Here is a 19,756-nt window from a genome sequence, read left to right as displayed (position 1 = left end):
ACAGATTGGGGTGTTTTTGCATGTAGCCAGTGCCATGATACTACTTCATCCTGGTTTTTCATGGTTTTACAAATATAATCAGTTAGGTGACATGTCTCTAATCCACAGTGTTAAATGTTTTTTGCAGGAGGCCGATAATGATCCCACCGGAGAGGCTGCGGCAAACACACAGCAGACTCTGACCTTCTATGAGTTGGACTTGGGCCTCAACCATGTGGTGCGCAAGTACAGCGAGGCACTGGAGGAACACGGCAACTTCCTCATCACAGGTACTGATCTTTTTAGAATGTAAAGATGTCAAATGCTAGATAAGGATTCACAAGATAGGCAATGTTGCAATACCTTTAGCACAACACCGTTATTATCTAGCACTTATTTCACCATAATTGTGGTTGAGATAATTGGTGTAAAAAAATAGTGTGATTTGTAAACGTTATTAAATTGAACAAAAAGCGACAGTAAAGATTAATACAAAAGATTTCTGTTTCAAATAAATGCTCCTTTTATTCATTATTAGAATCCTGAAAAAAAAAAATACTTAAAAAAAAAAAAATTTTGTGCAGAAAATCTTTATATTAGAATGATTTCTGAAGGATCATGTGACCCTGAACACTGAAGTAATGTCTGCTATAAATGTAGCTTTGCCATCACAGGAATAAATTAAAATATTGAAACATTTAAAGTTATGTTTAACAATATTAGTGGTTTTACAGTGTAATTTTATGAAATAAATGCAGCCTTGGTGAGCATAAGTTTCTTTCAAAAACATTAAAATCCTACAGACCCCAAACTATTGAACCGTAGATTACAAGTAATGTTCTTTGTTGCGTTGTCAGAAATGATGAATATCTTCATGTCTCTTCTCTGACTGTTTGGTGAAGAGATTGTTTTGATATCTGATCTTCCTGGGCTCGGCAAAGAAAGTTTTGCTTTCAGAGGAGAAAAATGTTGCTAAGTGTCTTATGAGTTTGTGCTAATCTGCCCTTTTCCCCTGTGCGTCGTAGTTCCTGGTGGTTCGGATGGTCCCAGTGGTGTGCTCATTTGCTCTGAGAACTATATCACCTACAAAAACTTTGGAGACCAACCAGACATCCGTTGCCCAATCCCACGCAGAAGGGTGAGTTTGTATGGTCTTCCCCTTTGTGTTTCTGTTTGAGCACAATCAACTAAACATCAACTTGAGAAGTCTAAACAGCTATTAGTATTGAAATGATGAGCTTTTCATGTCTCTTCTCTGACTATTAAACTGGAGACGCATAAAGATCTCTGATCCTAATATCGTTTTGACCTCGTATGGTTTAGTTCTCAGTCATTGTGTTTACTGAATAAATTAAACACAGATGTGAGATGTGACCAGCGCTTTTATTTTTCAGAATGACCTGGATGATCCTGAGCGAGGCATGATCTTTGTCTGCTCTGCCACCCACAAGACCAAATCCATGTTTTTCTTTCTAGCCCAGACAGAACAGGGAGACATCTTTAAAGTTACTCTGGAAACTGATGAGGAGATGGTGAGTGCATAGAACTAAAAACCCAACTGTCATCTGTTTCTTTTTCATGGATGTACAAAGGTGTTTAAGCAAAGTGTAATTACATTCATTAATTACTTTTACTGTATTCAATTCAACACTGAAAGTCTGAATTTCGAACCGAAAATGTTCAGGTAAAACCCCCTTGAAGTTGTATTTGCAACTTGGAAAATTTCAACGCAGACTTTAAAGAAATGTGGGTGCATGACATTACCCGAACACAGTTGATGCTGAAAATGCATTGAAAAGTTCTCCTACTTTTTATACAATTAGGCAGATATTTGCAGAGAAAGATGTGTAAAATACTGTTAAAACCTCTGCTGAAAATTGCATGCCTGCAAAACAAATCCATTGTCTGACTTTGAATGGAATGCAGTAGGGATATGCCGGTATCAAATTTTCACGTTGCAATTAATTGCTAATGCTTTTATCATGGTATATGGTATTATCACGATATTGAAATTTAGTTGTACAGAGTGTTGTCATAATACAGTATAACAGGTTTAATAACTTTTTTTCTTATTACAAAAGTAACTGAACATTTAAATACAATAAAGCAATACACAAAAATTTATAAAGTAATAATTATTTTGCACTTTAATCTGTGGAATTTAAAAAAAAAAAACAATGGGTATCACTTTACAATAAGATCTCATTAGTTAACCTTAGTTAATGCATTAACATTAACAATGAGCAATAGCTACATTTAATGCAAAAGTTATTAATCTTTGTTAAAATACAGCTCCTAGTTCATGTTAGCTCATTAAATAAACTTTTGATTTTAACATGTTATTAAATATTGGAATTACCTAAGATTAATGAATGGCAGTTTAACTAATGAAGCCCTAATGTAAATTGTTACCGAACAATAAAGAATCAAAACATTTTCAAACAAAATTAAGGGCATGCGGTAGTCAAGAATAAAATTTAAACACAGTTTGAAAATTAAATAGCTTAAGTTTAAAAATGTAAGTATTTGGCGCTGTGATGAACATCATAGCGAATACACAAATCTGAATGGCTATTTAAATAATTTAAGCACGTTTCAGAAACCGAAAGTAACAGCTGCTTTGTTTACGGGGTTTCCGGAGTAATGGCTGCATTTCTGCTGTTTAACGCCATCTGCTGTCAGAGTAAATGTGCGCTTTCATCCAGAGCGTCTCTCACTCGTTCTGCCATGCGCTTCTCATCTGTGCTTGTTTACATGAGTGTGCATGCGTCTTTGATGCAGCATACAGCGGTGTTGTGCATTGTGACCAGTTGATGGGAAAAGTATTCTTAATGCATTAAATTCTGAATAATTTGTAACTAGTCTCAGTATTTTGATCTGCCCATGATAACAATATCGTGCATGTTCATTATCGGGATATAGCGCATTACCGAATACCGGCACATGTCTAGAATGCAGCATTGCATAGTGGTTTTATTAATGAAGCTCACAAGGAAATAGATTAAAGTGAAAGCTCTAATATAACATTGACTGTGTCCAATGAACCGGAGAGAGATCTGGTGTCAGAATACACACATGAGAGGTTGAAATGCTGGACAGTGATATGGATTGAATATCTATTCATACTTTAGGTTACTGAGATCAGGATGAAGTATTTTGATACCATCCCAGTGTCTACAGCCATGTGTGTTTTGAAGACTGGCTTCTTACTTGTTGCTACAGAGTTTGGAAACCAGTAAGTCCCTTTTCTGTCTTGCACATGCTTTCATTCACCTAAAAATAACTAAATACCTCAGATTTGGTGGCATTTCCCCAAGTTTCAGAGTAGTATCTAGATTACAGCAGCTGATAAGAGGGAGGAATGTGGGAGCAGTAGTTTCAGTTACCAGAAACTATGTAGTGTCAGTGTAACCATACTTTTCTTGGGTTCTCTTTAACCTGAAGCTTTTCATTAATCTGCACCGTAGAAAACATTGTGCTAAATAGCTTTGCAAGTGTGAATCCAAACCTTGTTTTGTTTGTTAGCTACCTGTATCAGATTGCCCACTTGGGTGATGACGACGACGAACCAGAGTTTTCCTCTGCAATGCCTTTGGAGGAGGGAGACACATTCTTTTTCCAACCTCGCCCCCTTAAGAACCTTGTGTTGGTCGACGAGCAAGAAAATCTTTCTCCCATCATGTCCTGCCAGGTGTGTGAATGTGTATTTTGCAGTGAAGATTAATAAATTATAATTTGTGTGCTCACACTTAAGCTGGGAATTACAGACGGGAAGCGGGGTTACATTTTGGCATGAGAGCAGATGTACTGCGATATTGAACTGCTTGTTTTGTCGTTACCAAATTGCAGAGTGTTTAGTGAGATTTCAGTATGGGTAATTAAGCATATAAACGCTTCAGATTTTTTGTTCTCCTCTTTGTACTATCAGTTCACTTATGTAATGAAGAAAGCTACTCAAATTCCTCTCCAAGTAGTGTTGAATTTGCCTTTTTTGTCCCCTAACCTTTATTTTTATATTTTTTTTGTAACTACTGCAGATTGCTGATTTGGCTAATGAAGACACCCCGCAGCTATATGTGGCGTGTGGCAGGGGACCCAGATCTACACTGAGAGTTTTGAGACATGGACTGGAGGTTTGTGTTGCTAGGAGTTGCATTTCCGTGGCAGCTTTCACAACATGCTTGCAAAATGGAAATTTGACACCCACTGCATTAAGAAGTCCTTCGCACTCTATGCGGTTTTACGGTTTAGATTGTAGGTTTTTCCACAGACTATTTATATTTTGATGTGTTAAAGAATTCATCATATTTCAGGTTTCAGAAATGGCTGTCTCTGAACTGCCCGGTAACCCCAATGCTGTGTGGACTGTTAGGAGACATGTAGAAGGTAAAAGACCCATTAATGTAGCATGCACATGAATTATGCAGACATGTTTGAAGTGATTTTTCTGCAAGCATTTCTTTGGGGGGGGGGAGGAGAAAGGAATTTAGACATGTCACCATCGCGAAGTCACTTTCCTGACAGGAAGGAAATTATTTAGGAATGCATTTAAACCTTACACGGTTTTGACTAACTGCATCAAGATATGTAATCATGCCATGTATTGGCTTCTCGGAGTCCTGCAGGACAACACAAGCTGATTTCTTGGTGCTTTTTGTAAAAGATTGAAGAGCTCGCATGGATAGACAAGTACATCCTAGATTCTCCATGCTCCATGCAGCATGCTCTCACTTGTAAGAGCTTTTTACCAAGTCATATTCTACTAGATCAACATTTGCTTGGCATGCACGGTGTAAGTTGGGCTCTCAGTCACTGTCACTGTCTGCCAGATATTTCTCTGAAATCATGTGATTCGCTATTAGATTTTTTGGCCTGTGCGTGCAGCCTGAGCTCTGCAAGGTTTATATTGTGGTCTGTGTACTGGAGTGGTTGAGGGATTCAGTTTCATTTTGACTACAGCTTTGTGAGAGGTAAGCTAATAGCGAAATAGGGCCTTGTTCATTTACTCCAGGTGTTTTTTTTAGATACTATTATAGAAAAATATTTTGAAGGGATAGTTAGCATAAAAATGAAATATTTAATTTACACAGTGAAGAATGGTGTTTTTATACATTTGATTATTTTATACTATGTATGTAGCATTACTTATTTGTTCTACTGTAGTTTTTTTTTGTCCTATTGCTTGTAATTAGTTTCTTGTAACTGTTTAATTAAATTATTATGAATAATCAATACATTTTATTATAAATTATGACATTTCTAAAACAAGTATATTGTGATATATCGTTGCCATGAAATACGATTACTCATATTGAGATAAGACGTTGGTCATATCGCCCACCCTTAATATATATATATATATATATATATATATATATAGGTTTCCTTTTATGGTTGCAAATTAGCCCACATTTGGCAAAAGTTTCCAACCACATAATTGTGGGTTTCCTTTTCACAGATGAGTTTGATGCCTACATCATTGTGTCCTTCGTTAATGCTACCCTGGTGCTTTCTATCGGTGAGACTGTGGAAGAAGTGACAGACTCTGGTTTCTTGGGCACAACACCCACCCTGTCATGCTCGTTGCTTGGGGAAGATGCACTTGTGCAAGTGAGCAACATCTGTCTTACCTACATGCACGCACAATATCCCATTGAACCTTTTCTGCTTCCTTGTTAAAGTGAAAGTTCACCCAAAAATCTTTTACAGGTTGTTCCAAACCTGAGTTTTTCTTTCACTGAAAACTGTTACTTGCATTCTTCAAAATATATTTTGTTTTCAGCAGTAAGTCATACAGATTTGGAACAACATGAGGGAGACTGAATTTTCTTTTTTGGGTGAACTATCCCTTTAAATTAATTGGTTTATTTCCAACAAGTAGATTACAGGGATTAAAGTGTTCCGTCGCTATGGCGGATTTCCGTCAGTTCCACCTGCTGGCAGATTTAGTTTCATTTTTAGCGTATAATTTCAGTCAGGAGCGCTTGTCCTCCTAATTTAAAAAATGTAGGATCTTCTGATCAATAATCAAAAATTAGCCTTCCTAATACAAAGTGACATTTGACTCCTTAAAGTGGCTTTCAGGAGAATTTTCTTTTTACCTTTATAATGGCATCATTTTCATGTCAAATTCAAAAATTTGTTGATAAGCTTTTTAAAGTTTCTATTTAAAACAATATAATAAGAAGTAGAATAAGACAAATAAGTTACCAATCATGTGAAATTAGTATTCATAAGTTCATTTATACTACAGAGGTGGCACAGAAGAACACAAAAGTGGCTTGTAAGTACATTTCCAGACGTTTAATGAGGCTCAGAGGTGACATGAGTGCAATTAAATTCATGTGGAGATTAATGTTTTAAATATACAATTTTTAATACAGAAATATTAAATGATTTAAATAACTGAAATTATACGCTAAAAATGAAACTAAATCCGCCAGCAGGTGGCTGCAAGTCACTGATTTTATCACTGAATCATTCATTCGAACGACTGATTCATTCAGGAATGAAGCAAGTGACTGTCTTTATGAACTGATGGAAATCCGTCAGAGCGACGGAACACTTTAATCCCTGAGATTAAACAATTGTGCTTAATGTTCCATTTATCTCATTCAAATGGGTTTTGTTTAATTTGCTGAATCTCTACAGGTCTACCCAGATGGGATCCGTCATATCCGTGCAGATAAGAGAGTGAATGAATGGAAGACTCCAGGGAAGAAGACGATTGTCCGATGTGCTGTCAATCAGAGGCAGGTGGTCATTGCTTTGACTGGAGGAGAACTGGTCTACTTTGAGATGGACCCGGTATGTTTCCGGACATACTTTACTTTTGTCACCTGAATGTTCACCTATTGTTTGAATGTCTGTCTTTCAATTAAGATTTCTCTCTTTCTTTACAGTCTGGGCAGCTGAATGAATACACTGAGAGGAAGGAGATGTCGGCAGATGTGGTGTGCATGAGTTTGGCAAATGTGCCTCCTGGTGAACAGCGTTCCCGTTTCCTGGCTGTTGGGTTGGTGGACAATACAGTCCGCATCATCTCCCTGGATCCATCCGTAAGCTACAGTTTGCTCTTCTTCCATTGGTCAGCTGATTTGGACATTAAAACAAGGATTCTAGTCACTGTGCCCACTGAACTTGTGTGTAATTTCTTTGTTGCACAGGACTGTCTACAGCCGTTGAGTATGCAGGCTCTTCCCGCCCAGCCGGAGTCACTTTGTATTGTGGAGATGGGTGGAGTGCAAAAACAGGATGAGCTGGGAGAAAAGGGCACCATTGGCTTTCTATACCTCAACATTGGCTTGCAGGTTAGAAACTCTTGTGCTTGCTCTGGGGTGATAACAGAAATGTCATGTCTATTCCCAGCTACTGGCGAAATGAGAAATTGAGAGCTTTTCCATGTACCTTTGAGCAAGGCATGCGTCCTTGTGTTGCTCCAGGAGGGCTTTGCTTAGAGTATAATTTTAGTTGCTAAATATTTATTAGTGTGCATGAAATGAAAATCCACCCAAATTCAACAATTAATTTAGTTTTTGACCTCGTAAATTTCAAAAACTCAATCTTCCGGTGTAGAAAACAGACTTATCTTGACATAAGCCAGACTTCTCCAGTCATTTCCTCTGCTAAAAAGCAAAAGCTGCAAAATCACTTCAAGTTATGAGGTCAAACTTTTAAAAATGAAACGGATTAATTGTTTACTGTAAGAAAAATACTTCTAATGTGCCATTTGGGACAAGATCTTTGAAAGGAGACCATAAGAGTTACAATGTGACTGTCCTGTTACTTGATGATATGACTTTACTGGACAATTCATTGCTTCTTTCTTACCATAATCACCTCTTTGTTTGTAGAACGGAGTGTTACTGCGTACTGTTTTGGATCCAGTGACCGGGGACCTGTCTGATACTCGAACTCGGTATCTTGGTTCTCGTCCTGTCAAGCTTTTCAGAGTCCGGATGCAGGCCCAAGATGCTGTGAGTCACCTTTACATTTTATGTCTGTTGCAATCTTGCACAGCTTGCTAATTTGCTGACCTCATTACATTACCTTTTACTGTGCAGGTTCTGGCCATGTCTAGTCGTTCCTGGCTGAGTTACTCATACCAGTCTCGTTTCCACCTGACCCCATTGTCATATGAAACCTTAGAGTATGCTTCAGGGTTTGCTTCCGAACAGTGTCCTGAGGGTATTGTTGCCATTTCCACCAACACACTGAGGTAAACACACATACTGTGGATACTGTTCATAATGTGAGCTTTGTAGAACTTCACAGGTTTGTGAGAACATTAATATCAAGCATATTGTGGTTGGTTTCGTAGATTTCAGTTGCCGTAGTGCTTTAATGCGTTTACTTATGATTTTCCTACTTGACCAGTGATCTGATACTCATAGTTTAGAAGTAAATGAAATGTGCATGAATGAGGCAAATCTTGGTCCTAAAGTTTCCATCCTTCTGCATTTTTCCATTTTGGGATAAAATATGACCTGGACGTGGCTTGGCAGTTTTGGTGAGATTAAAGGGTTAGTTCACCCAAAAATGAAAATTAGCCCATAAATTACTCAACCCTAACCCTCAAGGCATCCTAGGTGTATATGACTTTCTTCTTTCAGACGAATCCAATCGGAGTTATATTAAAAATTCTCTTTGATCTTTCAAGCTATTTAATGTCAGTCAGCGGGTGTTGCAATGCATCAGTCCAAAAGAAGTGAAATAAAAAGCACCCATCCATAATAAAAAAGTGTCTCACACGGCTCCAGGGGATGAACAAAGACCTTCTGTAGCGAATCAATGCGTTTTTGTAAGAAAAATAACCATATATATAAAACGTAATAATCAATTTAATCTAGCTTGCACTCACTGTTGTACACGGAAGCAGCTCCGAGTGGATGATGTATGAGGTCGGACCCGCTGACTGAAATTTAAACAGCTTGAAAGATCAAAGATAATTTTTAATATAACTGACTGGATTCGTCTGAAAGAAGAAAGTCATATACACCTAGGATGCCTTGAGGGGGAGTAATTTATGGGCTAATTTTCATTTTTGGGTGAACTAACCCTTTAAACTTAAAAAAAATCTCTTGATATTCATGAAGTTTCTCATACTCCACCTCTCTAAATCCTCATCCGCATAGAGCCTGTATTTCAATGATTCATGTCACACGCTGTAATAAATCCACATCTGCTTTCAATACACAGGGACTATAGAGAACCCTTTAAGGGCTTAAATTACTAGCTGGGTTTTAATTAAAAGCTAACAGGGCAAAGACAATAAGACATCTGACTGGAGGAGCCGTGGGACAGCAGGAGCGAGTGTGTATTAATCGGACTCACTCACTGCAACGTCCAGTATTGAAAAAGTTCCTGCAGCCTCCCGCTGTCTCTGTGTTGGCAGCTCTCCCGAGCCCATGAGGAGAGACAGGCTGGACCGAGCCATACTCTGCAGCGTGATGTGGAGCTTTTCATGTTTGTGTTGGAGGTCTGTACTCGTTGACCTTTTGTAGCTAACAATCTCTTTTATTTTGTGATTTAAAAAAAAAAAATCGCTGCCATTTTATCAGCACACGCATGATTGTCAAATTATAGCCAGGAAACGGGTGGTTTTGACTTCCAGGATTTCATAATGACTAATACAATCTGTAACTGATGTCTAAACTTTTTACTCTGCCTTTAAATTTACTGCATGCCTTTTTTACCATCTCATCCATCCATCCCTCCCTCCCTCAGGATTTTGGCTCTTGAGAAACTGGGTGCCATCTTCAACCAGGTGGCATTCCCACTGCAGTATACACCTCGCAAGTTTGTCATCCACCCAGAGACGAATAACCTGATCCTGATCGAAACGGACCACAATGCCTACACTGAAGCCACCAAAGCCCAGCGCAAGCAGCAGATGGCTGAGGTCGGTGAACCTGGCCTTCACAGGTCGCTGTTAAGAAACAATGCTTTGGTTGTCTTCATCTCCTCTGGAATTTTTTTTCCCTTATATCCGTCTCTCCCTCTCTCTCTCTCTCTGACTCAGACACTCGTTTTCCAAATCTAATCACTGACTGAGGCAGAACTTCATTGCTTTCTTGTCGGAAGTTGTCTGTGCTGTACATTCACTCCCCCCACCTACAATCCCTGCCGGTACGAAACTCAAACCCACAACCTCTGAGTTATGAGTCCGACTCTCTAACCATTAGGCCACGACTTCCCTAAACTTACCACGACTTTAGTAGTGAAGCTGTGGGATTTAGTTAAGAATATATGCTTGAACTTTTCAGTTTCAAAGCTATTTTATTGAGAAATCACAGAACAGTATTGACAATACATTTCCGCGCTGAATGATTTGGTGTGCGCGCGATGTGTGCGTGATGTACGAGCTACTGTCTGTAGCCTATGTTTGTGTGTTACAGTGCAGCGCATTAGATTAGAACGGCGATTAACTTACCTACCTGTACAATAAGCGGTTTAAAACGTGCATTCTCCCATTCAATTTCGAGCATCCAGTAATATAATCTCACATGTCTTGTGGAGCGCTTTCAGAGTATGCATTTATTTGTCATTTGAACTGTTTGGAAACTGAGTGTAAATGTGGAAGTTCTTCAAAGATTTCTTAACCTGTTGTGCCCTCTATAGGACCAGCGACTAGTCGACGTGACGCTTAAAGCATCATGGTAGAGTCTAGTGTAAATATATATATATATATATATATATATATATATATATACACACACAATACAATACAATATTTATTTGTAAAGCACATTTAAAAACAACCGAATTTGACCAAAGTGCTGTATAGAATAGAATAAAAAACGGAGAAATAAAATGAATGACAATACTATCAAATTTAAAACACAACAATTACAAAACAACAATTGAACCAATGATCAAGGTGTATTGAAAGCTAGAGAGAATAGATATGTCTTTAGAGCAGACTTAAAAGCAGAAATAGAAGGGGGTTAACCTAATATGAAGAGGTAGACTGTTCCAGAGTTTCGGACCTGCAGTTACAAAAGCGCGATCACCTCATTTTTTAAAGTCTAGATCTAGGCACGATGAATAGACCGAGATCACTGGATCTAAGTTCAAAGTTCTAAGTTTCAAAGTTCTAAAAGGGGTGTATGGACGGAGCAGGTCTGTCAGGTACTGAGGGGCCAAATTATTGAGGGCTTTATAAACAAATAATAGAATTTTAAAATCAATTCTATATTTGATGGGTAACCAGTGCAGTGCAGATAAAATAGGAGTTTCCGGCTCATACTTCCAGGTGCCAGAGAGTAGTCTAGCAACTGCATTTTGCACTAGCTGTAGACGGGAGAGGGAAGACTGAGAAACACCATAATAAAGTGAATTACAATAATCTAAATGAGTTGTTACAAATCCATGGATCACCATTTGGAAGTTACTCTGTGATAAGAAGGATTTCACTTTAGAAAGTTGACAGAGATGAAAAAAGCATGATTTTACAAGAGCACAGCATCTGTTTGTCAAAGTTATTATCAAACAGAACGCCCAGATTTCTAGCGCACTGAGTTTCATATGGGGCCAGAGAGCCACAGTCAACATCTAACACACAATTTTCCTTATGCCCAAATATAATTATTTTAGTTTTATTTTTCGTTTAAATTTAGAAAATTACTTGAGAGCCAAAGCTTAAATTCTTCTAAACAGGCCAACAGTGGTTGTAAGCCATTTTAATCATTATTCTTTAAAGGAAAATAGATCTGAGTATCATCAGCATATAGATGAAAGGATACTTTATATTTGTTAAAAATGGAAGCCAGAGGTAGCATATACAGGGTGAACAATACCGGCCCAAGGATTGATCCCTGTGGAATGCCACAATTAAATGGTTAGTTCACCCAAAAATGAAAATTAGTCCATAAATTACTCACCCTCAAGTCATCCTAGGTATATATGACTTTCTTCTTTCAGACGAATCCAGTCGGAGTTATATTAAAAATTCTCTTTGATCTTTCAAGCTATTTAATGTCAGTCAGCGGGTGTTGCAATGCATCAGTCCAAAAGAAGTGAAATAAAAAGCACCCATCCATAATAAAAAAGTGTCTCACACGGCTCCAGGGGATGAACAAAGACCTTCTGTAGCGAATCAATGCGTTTTTGTAAGAAAAATAACCATATATATAAAACGTAATAATCAATTTAATCTAGCTTGCACTCACTGTTGTACACGGAAGCAGCTCCGAGTGGATGATGTATGAGGTCGGACCCGCTGACTGAAATTTAAACGGCTTGAAAGATCAAAGATAATTTTTAATATAACTGACTGGATTCGTCTGAAAGAAGAAAGTCATATACACCTAGGATGCCTTGAGGGGGAGTAATTTATGGGCTAATTTTCATTTTTGGGTGAACTAACCCTTTAAACTTAAAAAATATTTGCTTTAGTTTGAAGGTGGTTCGCAATTCACAGAAGTGAGGACCTCTCTTTCCTAAATGTTTTTACTGGCTTGCTGCTGCATGACATCTAATTTTGGATTGGATTATTTGTTTTTATTAGTCAAGTAGTGCTATAAAAAAGGTTATCACAGTAAAATTAGTAAAACATTTCATGTTTGTGTTGGAGGTCTGTACTCGTTGACCTTTTGTAGCTAACAATCTCTTTTATTTTGTGATTTAAAAAAAAAAAATCGCTGCCATTTTATCAGCACACGCATGATTGTCAAATTATAGCCAGGAAACGGGTGGTTTTGACTTCCAGGATTTCATAATGACTAATACAATCTGTAACTGATGTCTAAACTTTTTACTCTGCCTTTAAATTTACTGCATGCCTTTTTTACCATCTCATCCATCCCTCCCTCACTCCCTCAGGATTTTGGCTCTTGAGAAACTGGGTGCCATCTTCAACCAGGTGGCATTCCCACTGCAGTATCAAGTTTGTCAGTTTGTCATCCACCCAGAGACGAATAACCTGATCCTGATCGAAACGGACCACAATGCCTACACTGAAGCCACCAAAGCCCAGCGCAAGCAGCAGATGGCTGAGGTCGGTGAACCTGGCCTTCACAGGTCGCTGTTAAGAAACAATGCTTTGGTTGTCTTCATCTCCTCTGGAATTTTTTTTCCCTTATATCCGTCTCTCCCTCTCCCTCTCTCTCTCTCTCTCTCTCTCTGACTCAGACACTCGTTTTCCAAATCTAATCACTGACTGAGGCAGAACTTCATTGCTTTCTTGTCGGAAGTTGTCTGTCATGTCTGTTTTGTGGCTGCCTCGTCACAGCGCATGTTTGCAAGGGTAATTCCACATTGACGAGCCGTAAAAGTGACAAGTACTGTGAAATAAGCCGTGGTTACTGTGGTGGTCCCTCAAAGATAAATCATTGATGGAGTTATATCAACAGTTGAGTGTATCTAGTAATAATAAACAGTCCGCAACTGCAGTGTAAAAAGGCTGCTTCTGAATGTATTGCATAACAAAGTTCTCTTGTTTATCTGCAAATTGTTCTGAAAACATTCTTATATACACTGTGGCCAAAGGTTTGTGGGCAGTCACTTATAATTAGGGGGTTTGGTTTGGCCCTTTAATTTCAGTGACGACGAATCATAATGCTACTACATACAATGAAATTTGCGCTTCCAACTTTGGGCGCAAGTCTATTCCAGCATGACAATGCCCCCTGTGCACCAAGTGATTTAGTGGTTCTGGTGTGGAGGAACTTGATTGACCTCCACAAGCCCAGACCTGAGCCCCACAACTCTTTCGGGATGAATTCAAACTCGTTGACCTAGACCGAGCCTGAGCTCATTGAAGCTCATGTCTGAATGGTAGCAGATGTCAACAGCCATTTTCTAACTTGTGGTATACCTGTTAGCACCCAATTAATAATGACAATTGCTTGAAAATAAGATGCAGATTGGTGTCAATTATTTTTAGTCGTAGTGTATCAGAAAAAAATTACAATTCTTTATTTCTGCTCTACAGGAAATGGTGGAGGCAGCGGGAGAGGATGAAAGGGAGCTGGCTGCAGAAATGGCAGCAGCTTTCTTGAACGAGAACCTGCCAGAAGCGATCTTTGGGGCACCTAAAGCAGGCTCTGGGCAGTGGGCCTCACTAGTGCGCATGATCAACCCCATCCAAGGAAACACACTGGACCTGGTGCAGCTGGAGCAGAACGAGGCTGCTTTCAGGTGAGGATTGTTGAACATAAGGGTTGAACAGGACAATGCAGACTTGAACTCCCTTCCGGTTCTACCCAGACCATTTTTTCTGAATTTAGAATATTGACATTGAACCACGTTAAGTTAGTCTCTTCCATATCCCAACTCTTTCTCTGACCTTAATTCCTTTTTATTTGTATGTTTTGCAGTGTGGCTGTATGTCGATTTTCCAATGGAGGGGATGATTGGTATGTGTTGGTGGGTGTTGCCAGAGATATGATACTAAATCCTCGCTCCGTTGGTGGGGGTTATATTTATACCTATCGGCTAGTTGGAGGTGGGGACAAGCTGGAGTTTTTACACAAGGTGAGCGTAACAGGAAATGACTTGGCATGAAACTACTGATTGGTCCCATGTGTTAGCTGGGGGCTCAGCAATGTGGAATTCCCCACAAATCATTAAATGTGCCCTAGAAATCCATTTAAGCGTAGCAAATCACAATTTTTGGTGTAGGTGTTCTGGCCATGTCCCAAAAATGCCATGTTGTGAATGTTTGTGGTCCAGTTTATATGATGTTTAATGATGCTTTGACCCAGCTACATATCAAAGCCAAATGTTAAATGGTTCTTTTCTGGCCAACTTCTTAAACCTCTCTCTCTCTCTCTGACTCAGACACTCGTTTTCCAAATCTAATCACTGACTGAGGCAGAACTTCATTGCTTTCTTGTCGGAAGTTGTCTGTCATGTCTGTTTTGTGGCTGCCTCGTCACAGCGCATGTTTGCAAGGGTAATTCCACATTGACGAGCCGTAAAAGTGACAAGTACTGTGAAATAAGCCGTGGTTACTGTGGTGGTCCCTCAAAGATAAATCATTGATGGAGTTATATCAACAGTTGAGTGTATCTAGTAATAATAAACAGTCCGCAACTGCAGTGTAAAAAGGCTGCTTCTGAATGTATTGCATAACAAAGTTCTCTTGTTTATCTGCAAATTGTTCTGAAAACATTCTTATATACACTGTGGCCAAAGGTTTGTGGGCAGTCACATATAATTAGGGGGTTTGGTTTGGCCCTTTAATTTCAGTGACGACGAATCATAATGCTACTACATACAATGAAATTCTGAAGAAATTTGCGCTTCCAACTTTGGGCGCAAGTCTATTCCAGCATGACAATGCCCCCTGTGCACCAAGTGATTTAGTGGTTCTGGTGTGGAGGAACTTGATTGACCTCCACAAGCTCAGACCTGAGCCCCACAACTCTTTCGGGATGAATTCAAACTCGTTGACCTAGACCGAGCCTGAGCTCATTGAAGCTCATGTCTGAATGGTAGCAGATGTCAACAGCCATTTTCTAACTTGTGGTATACCTGTTAGCACCCAATTAATAATGACAATTGCTTGAAAATAAGATGCAGATTGGTGTTTTTTTTTTTTTCAAGAGGAAGTGAACAAGCATTTTTCGTTTCTTTGAAACACTGAAAAATATGAAAGTAACATCAGTGACGCACTACTTTAGTACTTCATGTTGATGCATAACCACATGAAAAACATTGAAACTGAAGTTCAGACCACAAAGTGGTCGAGCACTGAAGTGAAGTTAAATAAGCTTGCAGACAAGTTTATTTTTCACATAAGTAATCGGCACTGGCATAAAGTGTTAATATATTTGAGAAACAGCCAAGTAGAGAAAGTGTTGCTCCTTTAATGAGATTTTGTATGTCTTTGACATAAGCTTTAAAAAGAGGTCCAACCTGCCTCCAACCAAAATGACTAAGTCTCCTTTTTTTGTTCTTGCAGCATGTTCCTAACTTGGTAACGGGCATCCACACTATTGGGCAGCGCGTGATAGTATCCGATGTTCAGGAAAGTCTATTCTGGGTGCGCTACAGACGCAACGAGAACCAGCTCATCATCTTTGCCGACGATACATATCCTCGCTGGGTCACAACTGCCTGCCTGCTTGATTATGACACCATGGCTGCTGCGGATAAGTTTGGAAATATCTGCATTGTAAGTGTCATCACCTGTTTGGTTTTGAAATCTTTAAGACCAGTATCACACATGTACCAGATACTGAGTTTGTTTGCCAAGTCAGTGTAAACTCTTTGATTCCAGGGAATATTTTAGTATAGATGAGCTTTTTAACATCTTGACAAATTGCCAGTGGCATAATTTGTTAGCAGTTGCATTTTCACAAAAATTAACGCAATAAATTGAGGTGTCATCATCTGTATACATTTGCTACAGACTGCATACTCATTTCATGTTTATTTTCAGGTCCGCCTGCCTCCCAACACCAGCGATGACGTTGATGAGGACCCCACAGGGAACAAAGCATTGTGGGACAGAGGCTTGCTTAACGGAGCATCACAAAAGGTAGAAGTTTCTTCTACCCTCATTACTCAACTTTCCCACAGGTCCCGGAAAGACCTTTGGCACCGAGCTGGCCTTACCACTTGTTCCTCATTGTTTTTGTCTGTCTGGTTGGTTTTGAGGTTGCTGTTCTCATTGCGCACACTCAGAGACCTGCACCCCAAAACATTTGGCAGGAGTCCACACTCCAATCTGTTTCTGAAACCTCAGCAGCAAATCTTGTCCTCTTGCCAGAGATCATTATGTGCAGATTAGGAGCATGGAAATGTTTAGGTGGACACAAGGGAAAGTCCCTATTTGCACACCAATGACTTGCGTCTAGCTTTGACGGACATGCCTAAAGCATGTGTAATCAGGACTGAGCTGGACTGGGTGGTTGGTATGAACATTGTTGTAGAACTTGTCTAGGGATGCACAATATATCATGACAATTTAAATTATTAGCCAATATTAATGGGGGTTTTTCTGTAAGTTGATTGTATCAGTGATATTCGATATTTATTTGTCAGTGTTGGATATTTAACTCCCATTTGTCATTTCCACCTGTTCAATGTCAGATCTAGTGCTTACTTGAATGAAACCCTTTCCCCTTATGAGCATATTTTAAAAGTTTATCTTTAAGTATAATGATAGGAAAGCTTTAAGCATTAAAATGAGTCAAGTTCACTACTTTGGAAAAAAAGATGTTTACACAAGATTTAGATGAAGTAACAAGTAAAGGTTATGTATACCTAATGCTCTGTTTATCAAATTTTGTTTTAGACCACACACAGGTTTTCCTCTAATACACCAGCAGGGCTCTACAGTGAGACCATTTCAGTCGCATTTGTGACTGAAAACTACTGCGTGCGACTATGAAAACTTTTAGGAGCACCAGTGCGATTGACCCGATCATCATATTCGTGTTTGTGATCGCTCAGGGGAGCTTCAAAGGTGTATGTGTTTGTGCAGCGTTGAGTAATGTATCGGACATATCTCACGAATCCTTTCATAAGCAAAGTGTAGACAGGATGTAAATTAGAGATTCATTGCGCAGTGTTGAGAGTTGATATAATTCGTTGATTATAAATGTGAGCTCGCGATGAACTAATGAGTGACAGCTTTTAATTATTTTAAAGGGAGTTTTTAAATACAACAGTTCAATAAACAAGAATTTAATATTAAGTGACTTGCATTGTCTGCCTATAACATCTGAATTGTATCTGATTTTGCTGTATTTCGTCGTCGAAAATAGTTTAAAACAAAGACCCAGCGCATCTCCATTCAAACTCAGTGGTGTTTCGTTTATTAATGAAGGGGCGTTTTTAAACCAATCTAGTGAGTCAGTGATTCATGATAACCCATTCATAAATATTCGTTGATTATAAATGTGAGCTCGCGATGAACTAATGAGTGACAGCTTTTAATTATTTTAAAGGGAGTTTTTAAATACAACAGTTCAATAAACAAGAATTTAATATTAAGTGACTTGCATTGTCTGCCTATAACATCTGAATTGTATCTGATTTTGCTCTATTTCGTCGTCGAAAATAGTTTAAAACAAAGACCCAGCGCATCTCCATTCAAACACAGTGGTGTTTCGTTTATTAATGAAGGGGCGTTTTTAAACCAATCTAGTGAGTCAGTGATTCATGATTACCCATTCATAAATAGTCACTTGATTCATTCTTGAATGAATCAGCCGTTCGAATTAATCAATTTAATGAATAATTCAGTGATAAAAAATAAGTGACTTGCCGCCACCTGCTGGCAGTTTTAGTTTAATTTTTAAAGTATATTTTCAGTTATTTAAATCATTTTAATATTTCTGTATTTAAAACATTAATCTCATCATGAATTTATGGATTTAATTGCACTCATGCTACCTCTGAGCCTCATTAAATGTCTGAAAGTACCCCAAGCCCCTTTTTTGTTCTTCTGTGCCACCTCTACAAATTAATTTTGTTAATACTGATTTCATTTGATTTTTAACTTTTTTTTATTCTACTTGTTCTTATTCTGTCGTTTTAATTAATTTTTAAAAAGCTTAGAAAATATAATTTTTAAAGACTTTGACAAAAGATGACAAACTTTTAACTTATGTTTCTTATTCTACTTGTTCTTATTCTATCGTTTTAATTACAATTTTTGAAAAGCTTAAAATATAATTTTTTACGAATTTGACAAAAGATGACAAACTTTTAATAAAGTTAGAAAAATGCCATTACAATGGTAAAAACAAAATTCCGCTGTTAATCACTTTAAGGAGTCAAATATCACCACAAGCACTCATCAGAACTGTCTATGGAGGGTCAAAAAGCTCTCAGATTTCATCAAAAATATCTTAATTTGTTTTCCAAAGATGAACGTAGGTCTTACTGGTTTTATGTTATAATGTAATGACTACATTCATTTTTAGTATATTAGGTTGAGAAAATTTAATTTAAATGTAAAATTGTTTTAAAAATGTATTACAGATTACTTCTAATTTCAACATATTAAAAAAGGGATTTTTATTCATAGATTGCTATCTGATTGCAGTTGACCTGACACCCTACCTTTTATTGAATTGAAAAGTCATTTAGAGACAGACCAACACTGCTAGTGTAATGTATTTAATACCTTGATTCTCTTGATACTTTCACATTAGGTTGAATACTGCCATGGGCTAAAGTTACAGCTAACTTTAACAATTCTCCATACCAAAATAGGTACCAAATATGTTGTTCTTTTTAAAACCCTGAATGATGCAAGTTCTGCATTGGTACAGGACTGAATTTGTAATGTGTTCCATTTTGAAAGTATAACAGCACTAGTTTAAATGGTGCATATCACTGTACTTGAAGGATTCCATTCCATATATCATTCTTTTGTCATTTTCTAATTTCAATTGCTTCAGTTAGTGGAGCATGATATCATAGTGAAGACAAACTATGATGTTATGTTTGATAAGTATTCCATTAGAGTGAGTCACATCCTGATCACACTTAAACCCACAATGTTAATGAAATAAATCATTTTCTACAACGTTCCCCCCTACAGTCCATTTTTCACTTTAGTTGCACCTTCAATAATTTGCACCTACAAATTTTTGCAGTCATGCTGTGGAATACAGTTGGGAGTACTGAGCAATATGAGAAAGGCCGCAATTTTTGCAAGTACTTAAGTTATATGCTGTGAGCTTGTTCCAGTTCAGTGTGCATCTACAGTCAATAGTTTTATTATCTCTCACATGTAACATTGCACTATTGCAGTAACCTTAAATTGCTTCTGACTGTGCCAACAGAAGGCTATGATTTTTGTAATTTATAATCT

At 38.1% G+C, this 19,756-nt stretch overlaps 1 protein-coding gene across 1 annotated transcript in view; it reads left to right on the top strand.

Annotated features, from left to right (window-relative positions):
- Positions 1 to 17,001, top strand: part of sf3b3 (splicing factor 3b, subunit 3) — a 23,763-nt gene extending 6,762 nt beyond the window's left edge. Inside the window, exons 7-22 of the mRNA XM_016230754.1 lie at positions 1,374 to 1,511; positions 3,111 to 3,214; positions 3,505 to 3,670; positions 4,017 to 4,112; positions 4,293 to 4,365; positions 5,438 to 5,589; positions 6,631 to 6,786; positions 6,882 to 7,037; positions 7,146 to 7,289; positions 7,833 to 7,955; positions 8,043 to 8,197; positions 9,706 to 9,880; positions 13,913 to 14,118; positions 14,298 to 14,454; positions 15,887 to 16,099; positions 16,367 to 17,001. Of these exons, the coding sequence (XP_016086240.1) occupies positions 1,374 to 1,511; positions 3,111 to 3,214; positions 3,505 to 3,670; positions 4,017 to 4,112; positions 4,293 to 4,365; positions 5,438 to 5,589; positions 6,631 to 6,786; positions 6,882 to 7,037; positions 7,146 to 7,289; positions 7,833 to 7,955; positions 8,043 to 8,197; positions 9,706 to 9,880; positions 13,913 to 14,118; positions 14,298 to 14,454; positions 15,887 to 16,099; positions 16,367 to 16,717 (2,565 nt within the window). The 3' untranslated portion in view covers positions 16,718 to 17,001. The remainder of the gene's footprint in view (positions 1 to 1,373; positions 1,512 to 3,110; positions 3,215 to 3,504; positions 3,671 to 4,016; positions 4,113 to 4,292; positions 4,366 to 5,437; positions 5,590 to 6,630; positions 6,787 to 6,881; positions 7,038 to 7,145; positions 7,290 to 7,832; positions 7,956 to 8,042; positions 8,198 to 9,705; positions 9,881 to 13,912; positions 14,119 to 14,297; positions 14,455 to 15,886; positions 16,100 to 16,366) is intronic.
- Positions 17,002 to 19,756: the final 2,755 nt, after the last annotated feature.

Source organism: Sinocyclocheilus grahami, unplaced genomic scaffold (genome assembly GCF_001515645.1).
Source record: "Sinocyclocheilus grahami isolate Dianchi unplaced genomic scaffold, SAMN03320097.WGS_v1.1 scaffold377.1, whole genome shotgun sequence".
NCBI lineage: Eukaryota > Metazoa > Chordata > Actinopteri > Cypriniformes > Cyprinidae > Sinocyclocheilus > Sinocyclocheilus grahami.
The sequence above is the reverse complement of the archived record's forward strand: the minus strand, read 5'-3'. Positions and strand labels throughout refer to the sequence as shown.